This window comes from Colletotrichum truncatum, assembly GCF_014235925.2.
Source record: "Colletotrichum truncatum strain CMES1059 chromosome Unknown Contig_0003, whole genome shotgun sequence".
Lineage (NCBI taxonomy): Eukaryota > Fungi > Ascomycota > Sordariomycetes > Glomerellales > Glomerellaceae > Colletotrichum > Colletotrichum truncatum.
In genome coordinates this window covers 3,065,879-3,079,514 of record NW_027222400.1, presented here as the reverse complement: position 1 = coordinate 3,079,514, position 13,636 = coordinate 3,065,879, and the positions used below count along the sequence as shown (strand labels likewise).

General features: G+C 49.0%; 5 protein-coding genes across 5 annotated transcripts; 4 read left to right on the top strand and 1 right to left on the bottom strand.

The window, feature by feature from the left end:
* Positions 1–886: 886 nt before the first annotated feature.
* On the top strand, positions 887–1,468 carry CTRU02_205760 (uncharacterized protein; the record flags this gene model as incomplete). Its single annotated transcript, XM_036727750.1, has 1 exon — positions 887–1,468. The coding sequence occupies one exon, from the start codon at positions 887–889 to the stop codon at positions 1,466–1,468; it is 582 nt and encodes a 193-aa protein (XP_036580706.1).
* A 531-nt stretch (positions 1,469–1,999) lies between these two features.
* CTRU02_205759 (uncharacterized protein) lies at positions 2,000–3,076 on the top strand (the record flags this gene model as incomplete). Its single annotated transcript, XM_036727749.1, has 1 exon — positions 2,000–3,076. The coding sequence occupies one exon, from the start codon at positions 2,000–2,002 to the stop codon at positions 3,074–3,076; it is 1,077 nt and encodes a 358-aa protein (XP_036580705.1).
* Positions 3,077–4,263: 1,187 nt separating this feature from the next.
* Positions 4,264–5,735, bottom strand: CTRU02_205758 (gas1-like protein; the record flags this gene model as incomplete). Its single annotated transcript, XM_036727748.1, has 3 exons — positions 4,264–5,120; positions 5,175–5,525; positions 5,621–5,735. 3 exons carry the CDS (start codon positions 5,733–5,735, stop codon positions 4,264–4,266), a joined length of 1,323 nt encoding a protein of 440 aa, XP_036580704.1.
* Positions 5,736–9,045: 3,310 nt separating this feature from the next.
* Positions 9,046–9,690, top strand: CTRU02_205757 (gcn5-related n-acetyltransferase; the record flags this gene model as incomplete). The annotated part of the gene is made up of 1 exon (XM_036727747.1): positions 9,046–9,690. One exon carries the CDS (start codon positions 9,046–9,048, stop codon positions 9,688–9,690), a length of 645 nt encoding a protein of 214 aa, XP_036580703.1.
* Positions 9,691–11,578: 1,888 nt separating this feature from the next.
* CTRU02_205756 (uncharacterized protein) lies at positions 11,579–12,413 on the top strand (the record flags this gene model as incomplete). The annotated part of the gene is made up of 2 exons (XM_070204605.1): positions 11,579–12,208; positions 12,318–12,413. 2 exons carry the CDS (start codon positions 11,579–11,581, stop codon positions 12,411–12,413), a joined length of 726 nt encoding a protein of 241 aa, XP_070061709.1.
* Positions 12,414–13,636: the final 1,223 nt, after the last annotated feature.

Here is a 13,636-nt window from a genome sequence, read left to right as displayed (position 1 = left end):
GTAAGTCCGGTTGACACACACCTTGATTGGGATAATTAAAGGTGCAAATGTGACGAGACAAGTTCTCTACTCCGTGGGGAGAACACCAGAGTTGTGGAAATAGATTTAGCATGTAACTGGCAATAGAAATGATCGGTAAGCTCGGCAACCCAAAATGCCCTATAACTTATACTTCAACTAGCATGTAACTACCAAAGGTAAGTATATTAAGCGCGCGCGATGGCTGTTAGGTGTTTTTAAACTTTGAGTTGCAGGAACTTGTCAGTTGCCGAACTTGGGAAATGACCTGCTACTAGGCTTAAACCTAAATACAGTTCACTGCCATAACTGTCTTGGTGTTCTTGTATGTCCAAATATTTGTGAAGTCAATGACACTAGGTCGAACGGCTTGATTCATGACGTGGATTCTATCCCACTGCGATTGCAGCGATCGGTTGAGCAGAGCCCGATGCCCAAGGCTGTATGTATCGGCAATCATGGCTCCTTCCTTTTACTTGACTACTAGTTTCAGTAAATATGCGTTTTGTTAACATATCAAAGGCAGTAAAATGGCTGATGAAAATGGAGCCTTAGGTTCATATCTCCGGATTGAAAACCTTGTAGGTCAAAAGGTTGTCCAAAGTAACAATGTCATTCTAAAAGCTTTGCTACCCAAAATAATCTATCTCAGAAAGGACAACTGATGCCGTTAAACTCAGAAATGCCTCTAATCACATTTTGGGAATAGAACTGAAGTTTCGAACTGTCCTTCAGCCCCAAGTTGCCCGCAAGCCCCAAAGCGAACTGCAGTATAAAGTCAACGGAACAGCAACCATCTAATGTTGGATTTGACGCTTCACATATCAAGCTCCATCTTTCATCCCAACAAATCAATATCAAGATCATCATGGCATTTTCTGTGCAGCACGGGCTTTTAGCTCTTCTTCTGGCATGGACACAGCTCGTGTCCTTCGCCTCGGCTACCACCTACAGCTACACGATCACCTATGGCGCTGGCAATTACGTCTGCCACGCGAGGGTCCAGGTGTACATCAACTCCTCCAATCCCACTACCGCACCCGAAGCCGATCTGCGCAACGTCTATTGTGTACAGGCATCTGGTGGGACTGGCACGTACGACGTCCCAGTCAGAGGAGATAATGGTGCGATTACTGGCGCCTCAACGTACATTATGAATCTCGGTCCAGCCACTAGCCGGGGCGACAGAGGATTTGAAATTGGTATCGACCAGCCCGCGATTACTTACGCAGGAAACGTCCGTATCCCTGGTATGAACCCTAGGCTCAACCTGTACACCAACGCCCGAGGCGAGCCACTGGGCGCGTGCAGCTACAGGCAGGGAGCAATTGTACTTGCGCAGTCTGATGGAAGCCCAATGGAACCCTACCGTAGTTGCCCTGTTGGGAGTGTTCTTGCTGGGTCTATTGGTCGATGGTTGATTTGCCAAGTTGGATGTGGGAGGTTTTAGCCGGCCGTTTACACATGCAGGAGCGGTATTGCAGGGTAACTGTTAAAACATGAGGGCAAGTGTTGCGGCTGAACCTTAGAGACAAATATGTAACGTAGATCCTGTTATACCTCAATAAGGCACCAAACGCATGTCGTTTGGTACGTCATATTAAAGAAAGACGCCAACAAGCGGTGATGGGTTTGTGGTATTGCAGTTCTGTTAGGCCAGAACAATGTGCTGCGCCCCTCACTAAACCACATTAAACCCATCGTATTCAGGCCTCTCCAGCCAACAGGGCGCAGCACATGAATACTTCCATTTCGTTCACTAACTCAGAGCCTGCTTGCATTGCCATTTACATCACGTGGGTTCCAACTCACCAGGCTCGCTGCAGAGCAATAATGTAAGCAGGATCTTGGCAGCTAGACAAAAACCTCAAAATCAGGCTGCCTACCTTGGTGTCAACTAGCATTCCCAACAGAGCTACATCAACAGGTTTCATTTCAATTTTTGCTGTTAAACCTGAGTTGAAGTTTCAAGAGCGTCAAGATGCAAGATGATCACAGAACTTATGAGGACTATACCGTCGCGGTTGTTTGTGCAATCGACTTTGAGATGAGCGCATTCCGGTTCATGCTGGATCGGGAGCACAAAAACCTACCGACGAAAGATGGCGACTCCAACATTTATACCTTGGGCGACCTACACGGCCACAATGTGGTTCTCGCGTGCCTCCCTGGCAACCAAGGGAAAGGCGCTGCTGCAACTGTCGCCACGAATATGGCGCGCACCTTTCCATCAATTAAATGGCGATTTTTCGTTGGAATCGGCGGGGGCGTCCCAAGCAAGAAGCACAACATCCGTCTGGGGGATGTAGTTGTGAGCATGCCCGAGGGGCAGCACGGAGGCGTTGTCCAGTACGACCTTGGAAAGGAGACAGACGGCGGGTTTTCCCTCAAGGGTTTCCTTGTGCCTCCGCCGACTCTTTTAAGGAGTGCTGTGGTAAAGATGAAATCCGATCACTATGTTAACGACAACAAAATCGATGAATTCGTTTCGGCGATGCTGCGAAGGGGACGGCGCCTTGTTACCTACAAGAGGCCGTCTACTGACCTTGACATCTTGTTTGAAGAAGACTATCCTCATGATCCTTCGAGATCCACCTGCGAAGGATGTGACAAGGGAAGGCTGACAATCAGAGCCCCTCGTGAGTTCGAAGGCCCTGAAATACACTACGGTCTCATAGCCTCTGGCGATCGCGTGATCAAAAGCACGTCGAAGAGGAATGAAATTATCCGTAGCGTCGGCGACATACTTTGCTTTGAGATGGAAGCAGCTGGCATCATGACCGAGTTTCCTTGCATCGTCATCCGCGGCATTTCGGACTACGCCGACTCGCATAAGAGTGATGACTGGCAGCACTACGCCGCGGCCGCTGCCGCTGCGTACGCCAAAGAACTTCTGAGCTACATTGATCCTGAGGCTGCACGTACTGAAAAAGCTCCGACCTTTTCCCCACCGTCTGAGCTTGACAATGCTCCGGGTAGACATAACTTTTACGGGAGAGGGATTCAGCACACTGGCTCAGGAAACTTTTCGGTGGGAAATGATCTAAACATTAGTTGATAGACACAACTTGATAGATTTTGATATGGTCTTTATATGGCACATTATTACTATTGAAAAGAGACCCGATTTGTCAGGCGTGATGGGAGATGAGATGTTAGACATATTGGAGCAGGAGATGCGGCCACATAGTCGATACAAGAATGCAGGGGAACAGCACATTAATGCAAGAGAATCGTCTCTATACGGGTATAATATATCGTAGTTCTAATGTATTTATCACTTTAACGGCTGTAGTTAAGAGTGTTAGACATTCTACGGTAGTTCAATATAAGGTTGTTTAGTCTACTACTAACGTGTATTCACATGGGTTAGTGGGGTATAATTCTGTCTTTCAACCATGGTAGGATTCTTATTTATGTAGATTGCGTATTTATCTTCTCTTCATAATACAGAAGGGAAAGTATCAGTCTCAGACAAGACCTCTAAGCCAACATGTTTCGCCGTGAATCCATCATTTCCATAGGCACTTTGGCCACTATCGTTACATACACAGCCACTGCAGCCACTTTGCAGTCTTTGGTTACGCCTCCATCGACGCGCCTCTTGCCGCACCTTGAACCACTTATTGAAAAACTTTAACGTCACAAAACCAGTTGCTCTGAGCTCAACAACCATGTATAACCAACGCCAACTTCTTTCAAATGTCACGCAGGAACACAATCCAGAAATATTTTAAAATCTCAATCTTTACTCAGCACATTTGTCAACCGAAACGAGAACATCAATTGAAATCCCCAGCCCTATTACATCCAAGCGGCTTCAATCCCAAGAAAGCACTCAAGTCGGCATCTGATCTTCCCCGACGATACATCATCCCATCTTCATCACATCACCACACAGACTACGGACACGGAGGTTTCGTCTTCCATTAAGTTTTTGGTCCTTTTTTTTTATCTTTTCTTTCTTTCTTTTAAATGTGGCTTTTGAACAAATGCAATTTCTTCAACGCAATAGGACAACACACAAGATCTCAGCCGCATGGCCCCATCAAAATGATGCTCCCTTTTTAACACGCTATGCTTGATTGGCTCTCAACATTTATTTTCGCTACAAGAAAAAACTAACAACCAATGTGAATGTAGTATAACTGCCATGGAAAAAGGCTCCCAACAGTGCCTCGAGGGGGATGGCCATTAGACGGGAACCAGAGTAAAGCCGGTCTTCTATTCGTGACCAAGTCTCCTTTAGTACTGGGGAACGCGGTTCCTTCTGGCGAAGCGCGAACGGGGGATGTCCCGCTTGTTGTTGTTGTTCCTGCCATTGCCATTGTTACCGTTGCCGTTGCCGTTATTGTTGTTGTTAGCCAGCTGGGCAGGCTGAATACGGTTTCCATTGCCGTTGCCGTTGTTGTTGTTGGCATTAGTGTTGGCGGCGTTGTTGGTGTTGGCATTATTGGTGTTGGCATTATTGTTGTTGTTGTTATTGTTGGCATTGTTGTTTCTGCCGTTGCCATTGTTGGTATTGGTGTTGGCGTTGTTGTTGTTGTTGTTGTTGTTGTTGTTGTTGTTGTTGTTGGCGTTATTGTTTCTGCCATTGCCGTTGCCGTTGTTGGCATTGTTGTTTCTACCGTTACCGTTGTTGGCGTTGTTGTTCGCGCCGTTACGGTTACCATTGCCATTGTTAGCATTGTTGTTATTGCCATTACGGTTGCCGTTGTTAGCATTATTGTTATTGCCATTGCCTCTGTTGCCACCATTACGGTTACCAGCGTTGTTGTTGTTGTTATTGTTGCCAGTGTTGGCATTACCGGCAGGGCCAGCAGCCTCCTGCGTCGCATTGTTGCCGAGAATCTCCTTGATAGCAGCAACACCTTGCTCGTCCTGTGTCGCGGCCTCCTGGTTAGACTTGACAGCGGCCGGGAGATCCTTGGCGTTTTGCTGAACTTGAGTGAGGATTCCGTCCAAGGTCTGAGCAGTCGGGATGTTGTCGGGGGTGTTCTGCTTGGGTGTGGTATCGGTTTGCTGTACAGCGAAGCAGCCACCAAAGGGGCCCTTTGCAGCAGAGTTGAAGCAGCGGACGGTGCAAACGTCACCGGTGGAAGCTAAGCCGCGTTAATTTCTCATTCTTTTACTGAAGAGAGGTCAGTGTAGCCTACCTCCGACACAGGTCATGTTACTAGGCATCGTAACCTTGAGATTGATAATGCCGTTCTGCGCTTTGCTCTCCTGGACCTGAAGAGGAGTCTGTCCCGTCGCACCGTTGGCATTGCTGGTGAGATCCATATCGCAGGTGTAAGGCCCGACACCATCCTGGCTGATTTGTGCGATTTGAACATCGACGGTGCTACCCTGGGTAACCTGTGTGACGGTCTTCGCAATCAACTGGTTTTCGGTGTTCTCGCCAATGTCAATGTTGCCTCCAAGGATGGTGCGGCCGCATTCATTGACGGCGTTATCAGTAACCTCCTTGGTGTTGATAATGTTGGCGTCGGCCTTCTTAGTGTCGACTACAGCATGTGTTAGATTATTGCCCCTTGTTCTTGCCTTTCCCTTGGCTACCATGTCTTGACTTGTTGTTCCATGTTGGAGATAGGTGACTAACCTTGAAGAGGTAGAGATGCAGGACCCTTTGGGCCCTGAGCCTTGAGGATAACACCCTGGGCGTGAGCCACCGCCAACAAGGCGGAGGTGACCAAAGCCTTCATGGAAGAAGACATGGCTGATTCGATTTGCGATAAAAAGAAGAGAGCAAAAGAAAGTCAAAAAAATTGGATTAGTAGGAATGGAATTGTGTCCAGCACCTTGTTGAAGGAAACGAAAGAGGAAGAAGCCGAAGAGAAACAGACCGGCTGGGGATAATTCGACGAAAGGAAAGTGAGTGAGCGATCCAAACGGGAAGAGCACAGGGAGGACTACGTTTTACCCGATGAGCGAGCCTAATAAGTTATATAACGGTGTCAACATGGTTGTTGGGGCTCTTTTGGCCTTCCCTCACCCCTGACCATATGGGCAAGAAGATGATGCTTCCAGGGAATAGCTTGTTTCGACAAGGGGAAAAGGGTGGTGAGCATGGTTTATGGTTGAGAAGTGTGTAAGCGCTTTGGTGAAGCTTCGGCCAGGCTTCTGGGGGAGCCAGGAACGCAACCCCCACTCTTCACTCTTCCTTGTGTGGCAGTTTCTTTTTTTTTTCTCCGATGTTGAACCTCGACTGTTTCCCTCGTGGGAGTAAAGTTGGGAAAAGACATCAAGCACAGATCCCCTACGCAGCTCCGACGATCATCTGGAACGGATGCCGTCGCGCAGGTGGATCTGTCAGTGGAGACGGAGGCGTAGGTAGGTGGAGTTTCCTTACAATGGTGGTGTCCAAGACCGAATCTTCTCCGTGGGGGGTGGCCTAGTCCCTAGTCTCGCGACCACTCGCCTAGCCTGAGTGAGGTGGTGCCTGCAGCAGCCGCAAAAGCAAGGGATGTTTAGGCTCGAGGCGACAAAATGGACAGGGCATCCGTCCCGTTGTAGGGCAGTGGACAAGCGCTGCTGGGAGTCCAGACGAAAATGGGGCTGCAACCTCGTTTCAGGCCCCTTATGAGATGGCCCATAACAGGCAATACTACGCAACATAAGGCCTCCCCCCCCCCTTACCAAGACCTTATCGTGCGACTTTGAAAGCCGTCACCCAGTCGCCGCCCTATTAGTGCACGCCTGCAGACGGCGGCGAACCTCCGATGGCAGCTTGTTCCCCCCTTTGAAAAGTTCAGACGGTCCATAGGTTCTGAGACGAGTGCGTAACGCTCAGGAGTCCAGTGACAGGCTTTCTTTTTTACCCTCTTCCTCTCGCTCCGCCTCTTCGCGTATTTAGACAAGCAACTGCTCCACGATATCAAGCCAGTTGAAATGGAGTCGTTCCAGACCGTTGCCCCATCATCTCAGGCTGGAACTTGTGGAAAAAAAAGTTGGTTCACTGAGATTGGAGTTGACGAGGTTCCTGTTTCCGCTGCTCCTCAACACAAGCTTCGTCGGCCCTGGACAGTGGATCGGGAGGCCTCGTCAACGACGACATCGGAAGACCGGCCCCCTTTCGCTTCGTCGGTACTCAACTTTGAGACAAGCTTCGTGAATAAGGATGGGACTAAGGGGAATTAATAGATTGATGGCGGGAGGTGCCATATTGCAGCGGGGTTGACTTGGGCCGATGTGGGCGAGAAAAGGCAATAAAAGGGCAGCGGAAGGCAGGTTTAGCGGCCGTGTGGAGGTGGAGGCAGGTAAATCCGCAGCCCTGTAGAAAGTGAAGTGAATCTCGCATTTGTGGACGCTTTCAGGGCTGCTCGGGCGAATGGGAACGCAAGGCCCGGCACCAACTGCCGCTGGATACGGCCGCGACGTCGTCATCGCATGACACTGAAACAACCCATCTGGCCAGCGTTTGACCCAGTCAACATCGCTGTTGTCCTGTTGGCCAACCCGCTGGCCATTCTCATGTTCTCTTGAATGCACACTTAAATACCACGTGCCGACGCCGTCATGCGTTGCCTGTCGAAAGCCTGTCCCTCTTTTCGCTTTTCTAAACCTGCCCTTGGCTATTTCTCAGCCTGCCTGCGGGGACTCCGGGCGTCACCTTTCGCAGCCATGAACCGGCCTAAAAATACTGTCGATCTTGCACCTCGGCATGTGGAAAGCATTGGCACGTATTCTCACAAAGACGCCAGAAACAAAAAGAAACTGATGATGCCCTGTCTACTTACAGTACAAGATTTTTGAATTCCTTGCTTCCAAATGTAATATTCATGCCTATTCGCACAACAATTGTACATGCAGATATTGCTACGACTGTTATTATGCTGTCTGCTTTCTAAGTGATGTTTAATCAATGTGATACTATTCTCATACTGGTGTGGCTCGAGAGCTGAGGCTTCAAACTCGACGGCCACAGCGATGGCCGGCACTTCTTCTCTTGCAATCTCTTACGAGCGGGCCCAGTCAGACTGAGCTGTGGCTGGCCCAAGGCTCTCAAGCATGGTTTATCGTAGTTGAGTTCAGCACACACGGACCAGAAACAACTGCACACTTGCAATCAGAGTTATCTTCTGTCTTGATGGTGGTTGGCAAAAACCTTGTTCTTTTTGAGTTCTGTCAGTACATACTTTAAGCTCTCTGAATCGTATAAAGGTTTGCAGGCCTCCTCACCAAATTGTGGTTAGAGGGTGACATGACTGGATAACAAAAGTGCACAGAATCCAAGTTCTAAAATGTCGAGTTGAACAAACAGCTTTCTATTGCCTCAAGACTGCGGTACGCCGTCTAAGGCTCTGAGACTAGTCGCAACACCCATGCCACAGGCTCACATCAACGGCAATCAAACCGAGACAGGTATTACGCAACTTAAACTTGGCCAGCTGCCAGTTTCAACAGAGCCGCATTCAGGACACCCCAATTCTCCTGCTTACAGAATCTGTCTCCCATATTCACGGGCTAATGAATATCTTATTTGCCTTGTTGTACGCTTAAATAACTCTAGTCTATTTTGAATCATCTTGCAATTGAATCGGAATGAGAATAAGATGAAGTAATCATGGTGAGGGCGTAGTAGGCGAGAGGGTGCCCCTGCAAAGGCCGTGGGCCTTTGCATAATTGAGGCCAAATGAAATCTCACGTCTACAACTGCTGATTCAGGAATGCATGCTGCATGCAGCTTTGTTGTCGCTGACTCTTCAATCATACAGCAGGCCGTTTACCCATTCTAGAACGCCTCTCTTCAACGAATCGGGAAGGTGAGGAGCAAAAGTTCCAACAAGCTTTCAGGGGCTACCACGACCTACTCACTCTAACAACTACTTATCAGTGTGAGTCACCAAGAGTTCAGGTAACTAAGCATTTTTCTATCGCTATCAAAAGAGTTGCAAGAGCGGGTACCAATAAGCTTTATAAGCGGTACACATCGTCGTCGTAATATTCTGCTGCCTTTAGTATCGCCGTGAATTGAGCAAACCACTTCAAACAATTCCTGACTGTTACAAAAACCAAATCTTCGATATGACGGCCCCATTCCCGCAAGAAGCTTACGAAATCACAACCCCGCGTCTCATCATCCGCAGTGCTGTGCCTGAAGATGGCGAGGCACTCTACAACCTCCTCTCAACGCCTGAGAACCAACCCTTTGGTACAGTGCAACCCGATATCTCGCCAGAGAGCATGAGCGCCCGCATTGGGCGCTGGAAACCCATGACCGTCGCCGGCGTGAACGCGTTCATGATGGTGACTCTCCGCGAGACAGGCCAGGTCATCGGCAACGGCGGGTATAACTGCTTCGAGGACGCGGAAGGTAACTCCGTCGCTCGGCAGGAGGGGGACACGGAACCCCGAGGCCGCCCGTACCTCACCGATACGGGCGTTGTGCTCGATCACCGGTACTGGGGCAAGGGATATGGACGGGAGACATTGTGTGCCAAGGTTGATTACGCAGTTGAAGCGCTTGGGTGCAGTGTTGTGCGTGTCGAGACGGCTGATGATAATCAACCGTGGAGAGCTCTTATGGCTTCTCTTGGCCTGGCGCCTCTTGAGACGAAGGGACCTGTTAGCTATGATGAAAAGATTATTGGGTGGGTGTACAGGATTGATGCGGAGACTTGGAGAGCAACAAGGGATGACTTGAAAAAGAGAGGAAAGTGGCCGCTATAGACAACTCTTGAAGGGAAGTCTGCCAGACTCGAAATAGTAAATTTTTTTATCAAAATGGTTGGCGTTATTGCAGAAATTTTCAAAAGTGACTATATTCGTATTCATACAGGCCAGAACAAGGTTGTGAACATTCTCTATTGAAAGAGCAGCCACCCCACATGAATCAATCAAGCAAGGTGTAGGATTGATACTGATGGTATTCGATAATTTAGTTTCTTTTGGATCGAACATAAGACAGACGCCTACGGCCATTAATGAAGCTGAGTCGAAACTTGAATCATCTTGAATGTTAGATGAGCATGGCGAAGGCCTATTCAGTATTGGGCTAACCTTGTTTCTCCCTTAGAATGGCTCCAAAGCAGCTGTACTTCACACCAAGAAGTCCCAAGAAACGGTAAATTTTCCGTTAGAGTGAGGGAAAAGAAAAAGATAAGAATTAGGCTACAGAAAGAATCGAAATCAGAAGCACCAAAACATAGGATGATCCATATCACCCGCCTTTGCTAATAGATTACCCAGGTGCCAAGGTTTGTATCACTGTTGCGATAGTTGGAATACGGAGCCGTGTGGCACTTCCAGCCACACGCCCGCCAGGCTGAGAGGCCCAAGCCTCCCAGACCCACGTGACAGGCCAAGGGGGAATATCCCCACCTTCTAGTCAACAACACCACTTTCAACTATCATCATGAACCATCGATTAGAACCAATTTACTGTTATTTGTTATTGACGAACGGAATTCCGTTTCACCCCCTGTTTCACCCCCTGTGAAACCTACACTGATCAGTGGTAAACCTCACAGTTGCCATTAATTTGGTTAACTTCACAATTACCACTCTGCTACGGACAAACCGCAGATCAGCAAGGTCAACACCAGAAGAGACGACTTCTTGAACTGGATACCCAAGCCCAGGTAAAAGTAGGGATTTCGTGCTAACGAGAGAAGAAGCGAGAGTAACTGGGATCTACGGAAACCAGCAGAAGAAAGCTTCTTTTCCTCGAATCTACCAGCAATCCGATTATTCGAGTAACCTAGGGACTGCTACGCTCACCCTAGGCGGGATAAGGTTAATCGCAGCCAATTATCGCTGGCAAGAGCGTTCCATCACGCGTTTTCAATCACCAGAAGAAGAGACCTACCGAATCGACGGTCTTCCAACCTCTTCACGCCACAAGGGCGAAGATTCACGAATCCCACAAGGGATAACAACTTCCCCAACTACAACTATCCCCCACGCGCGGTGCCAATCACGAGGCGCCCGCTAGTTTCTCAATAAATCCCCAGACGAGGTGCCAACCGCGAGGCGCCTGCCACAAGAGACCTCCCCACTAGAAGAAGAACACGCCGAAAGGCGAGCGGAGACTACCGGCGGTAATCCGCCTATACAGCTATACGTATACGCCTCCGAGGCTGCGGCTTAGGAGAAACGCACGTGGTTGTGGGCGTCATAAGGCCAACTGTCCGCTAGATTCTAAACTTCCCAACAGTGAGGAGCGAAGCCCGAAGCGAGAAAGAGAGATTCACGAGAGAATCTACGGTAGAACTCTCTCCCTACCAATTCGAGACCTGTGTATACCCTCACACCCCTCGAGAACATCAGCGAGAACGGCGCCGACGGAAACAAACGACGAACCGACGAAAATCCCCGATTTCACGATTCTTTCCCCTTAGAATCGTAATATCCCGAATCGTCTTTTGACTCCCACTTCCAGGCCTGCATCTTGCACCAATCGCAGCTGACGCTGTTGAGGATTAGAATTCAAGATTCTGAACAGAAGTAATCCTTTTATACTGTCAGAATGGAGCGAAATTCACGAGAAGGATCGCCCGCGAGCGGCGTCACTGCCAAAAGCCAATCAACAGTCCCCATCCCACAGAGAATCGAAAGTATGATCGATCCAGCAGTATGGGGCAACTGGGCAATCGACCTTACAAACGCTAGCCCACAGCAACTGGGTTCCTATATGGGTTTCCTACTTGAGACCTATGAGAAGAGGAATCTCACGGGCCTCGAGCTATGGAACGAAGTTTCTCCCGATTTCGCCGACTGGTCAGAAGAAGACTTCCAGAACGTACCTCCCCCAATCCTACGATTCTTCAGAGACTATTTAATCGGTAACGGCGTCTACGTCGAAATGGATGGCAAGAAAATCTCGAAAAACGTGGCATTAGCCCTCAAAAAGGAAGAATTCCACTACTGGTCACCCCAAGAACTCGAACAAGGCGTCAAGAGATATCGCAACCTGAAGGCTCTGATAAAAGACCCCGAATTCCACGAAGAGATCACGAGACCGGCAACAGTAGCCAACAGCACAGGAGGAAGAGTCGAACCAACCCTACAGCCACCTCCTCCACAAGAACAACAACAGTGGCAACTACCGTACCGACCGCCACATCCCACGGTCTCTCCGTTAACAGACTTCCAACCATACGAGTCAACAGACCGTATCGGAAAGCAATTAACAGAATTCGCGAAACTATACCCCGACGATATGAAATACAGCGGCGATATGTACGATGTACGCGAAAAGAAGGGCTGGACCGGACCGTTTACTTTAGCAGCCATAAACGGCGAAACCTGTACTGTCGATACGCCACGTGGTCCGAAGACCTTCCGGTCTACCGTAGTCAAACCATACTACGAAGATCCCGATCAACCACCTAATTCCATCGCCGCGCCAGAAGAAGAAGAACCCGAAGCTGAGATACCGCAGCAGGAAGTAGTACGCGACGAAATTATCGTCGCCGGCGGAGGCAGTGAACCGGACGAACCGCAAGAGGCACCGGAGCCACCGAGAAGACGCCCGGGCAGACCCCGGAAGAGACCACTGCCAATCGCCCACTTCACAGAGGAATTCAACGATGACCCGGATTATCAACAAATATTCCTATCGATTAAGGAGCAAGCAGACGAAGAATTGGCAATCAAACTACGACGAGAAGGTGTTATTACTACACCAGGCGAACCGTTCGAACAGTCAACTAAACAAGAGATCAACAGCCTCATCGCTAGAGGAGTGTTCAAATTCACCCAGTTCAATAAGAGAAGGCACCAGAACGTACGAATCTTCCGATCTCGTATCGTCAACGAAGTCAAGGGTAAAACAACCGAACCCTACGAGAAATCGAGACTTGTAATACAGGGTTACGCCGACGATGGCAAGAAGGCTATATTGACCCAATCGCCAACGATTCAGCGGGCGAGTCAACGGCTAATTCTGTCAATTACCCCGTCACTCCTACGAGAAGGGAAACAACTATGGCTTCGAGATATCACACAAGCCTACGTTCAATCCTCCACAAGGCTCAATCGTACTATTCTCGCCTACCCACCGAAGCAAATTCAAGACCAGTACCCAAAAGGGACCATTATGGAGGTTGTGAAGCCTCTGTACGGAATCGCAGAAGCTGGAACCCACTGGTGGGCAACGTATCACAAGCATCACAGAGAGAATCTCCAGATGGTTACTTCTTCGTACGATCCATGCCTATTGATCTCATCTACCGAAAATCCACACTTTGGCTGTATCGGCATGCAAACCGACGATACCCTCGGTTTGTCAGACAAGGCGTTCTCACAATTAGAAGACGAACAGTTAGAAAAAGCGGCTTTTACGGCAAAAGCGAAGAATATCCTCACAATTGACGAACCCCTCCAATTCAACGGAGGGATAATCGCGCTGTCAACCGACAATTCGATCAATTTGAGGCAAAAGGGACAAGCCAAGAAGTTACGATGTATTGAGACTACTAAACCCAACCCAAAACAGCAATATGTCGAACAACGCGCCAGAGGGGCGTACATCGCGTCAATTTGCCAACCCGAGGCCTGTTTCGATTTATCCACTGCTGCCCAACACCAAGACCCCTCGCCAGAAGCGATAAAAGCACTGAATCAACGGATTCGATGGCAAATAGAATCGCCTAACCGAGGAATAACGTTTATC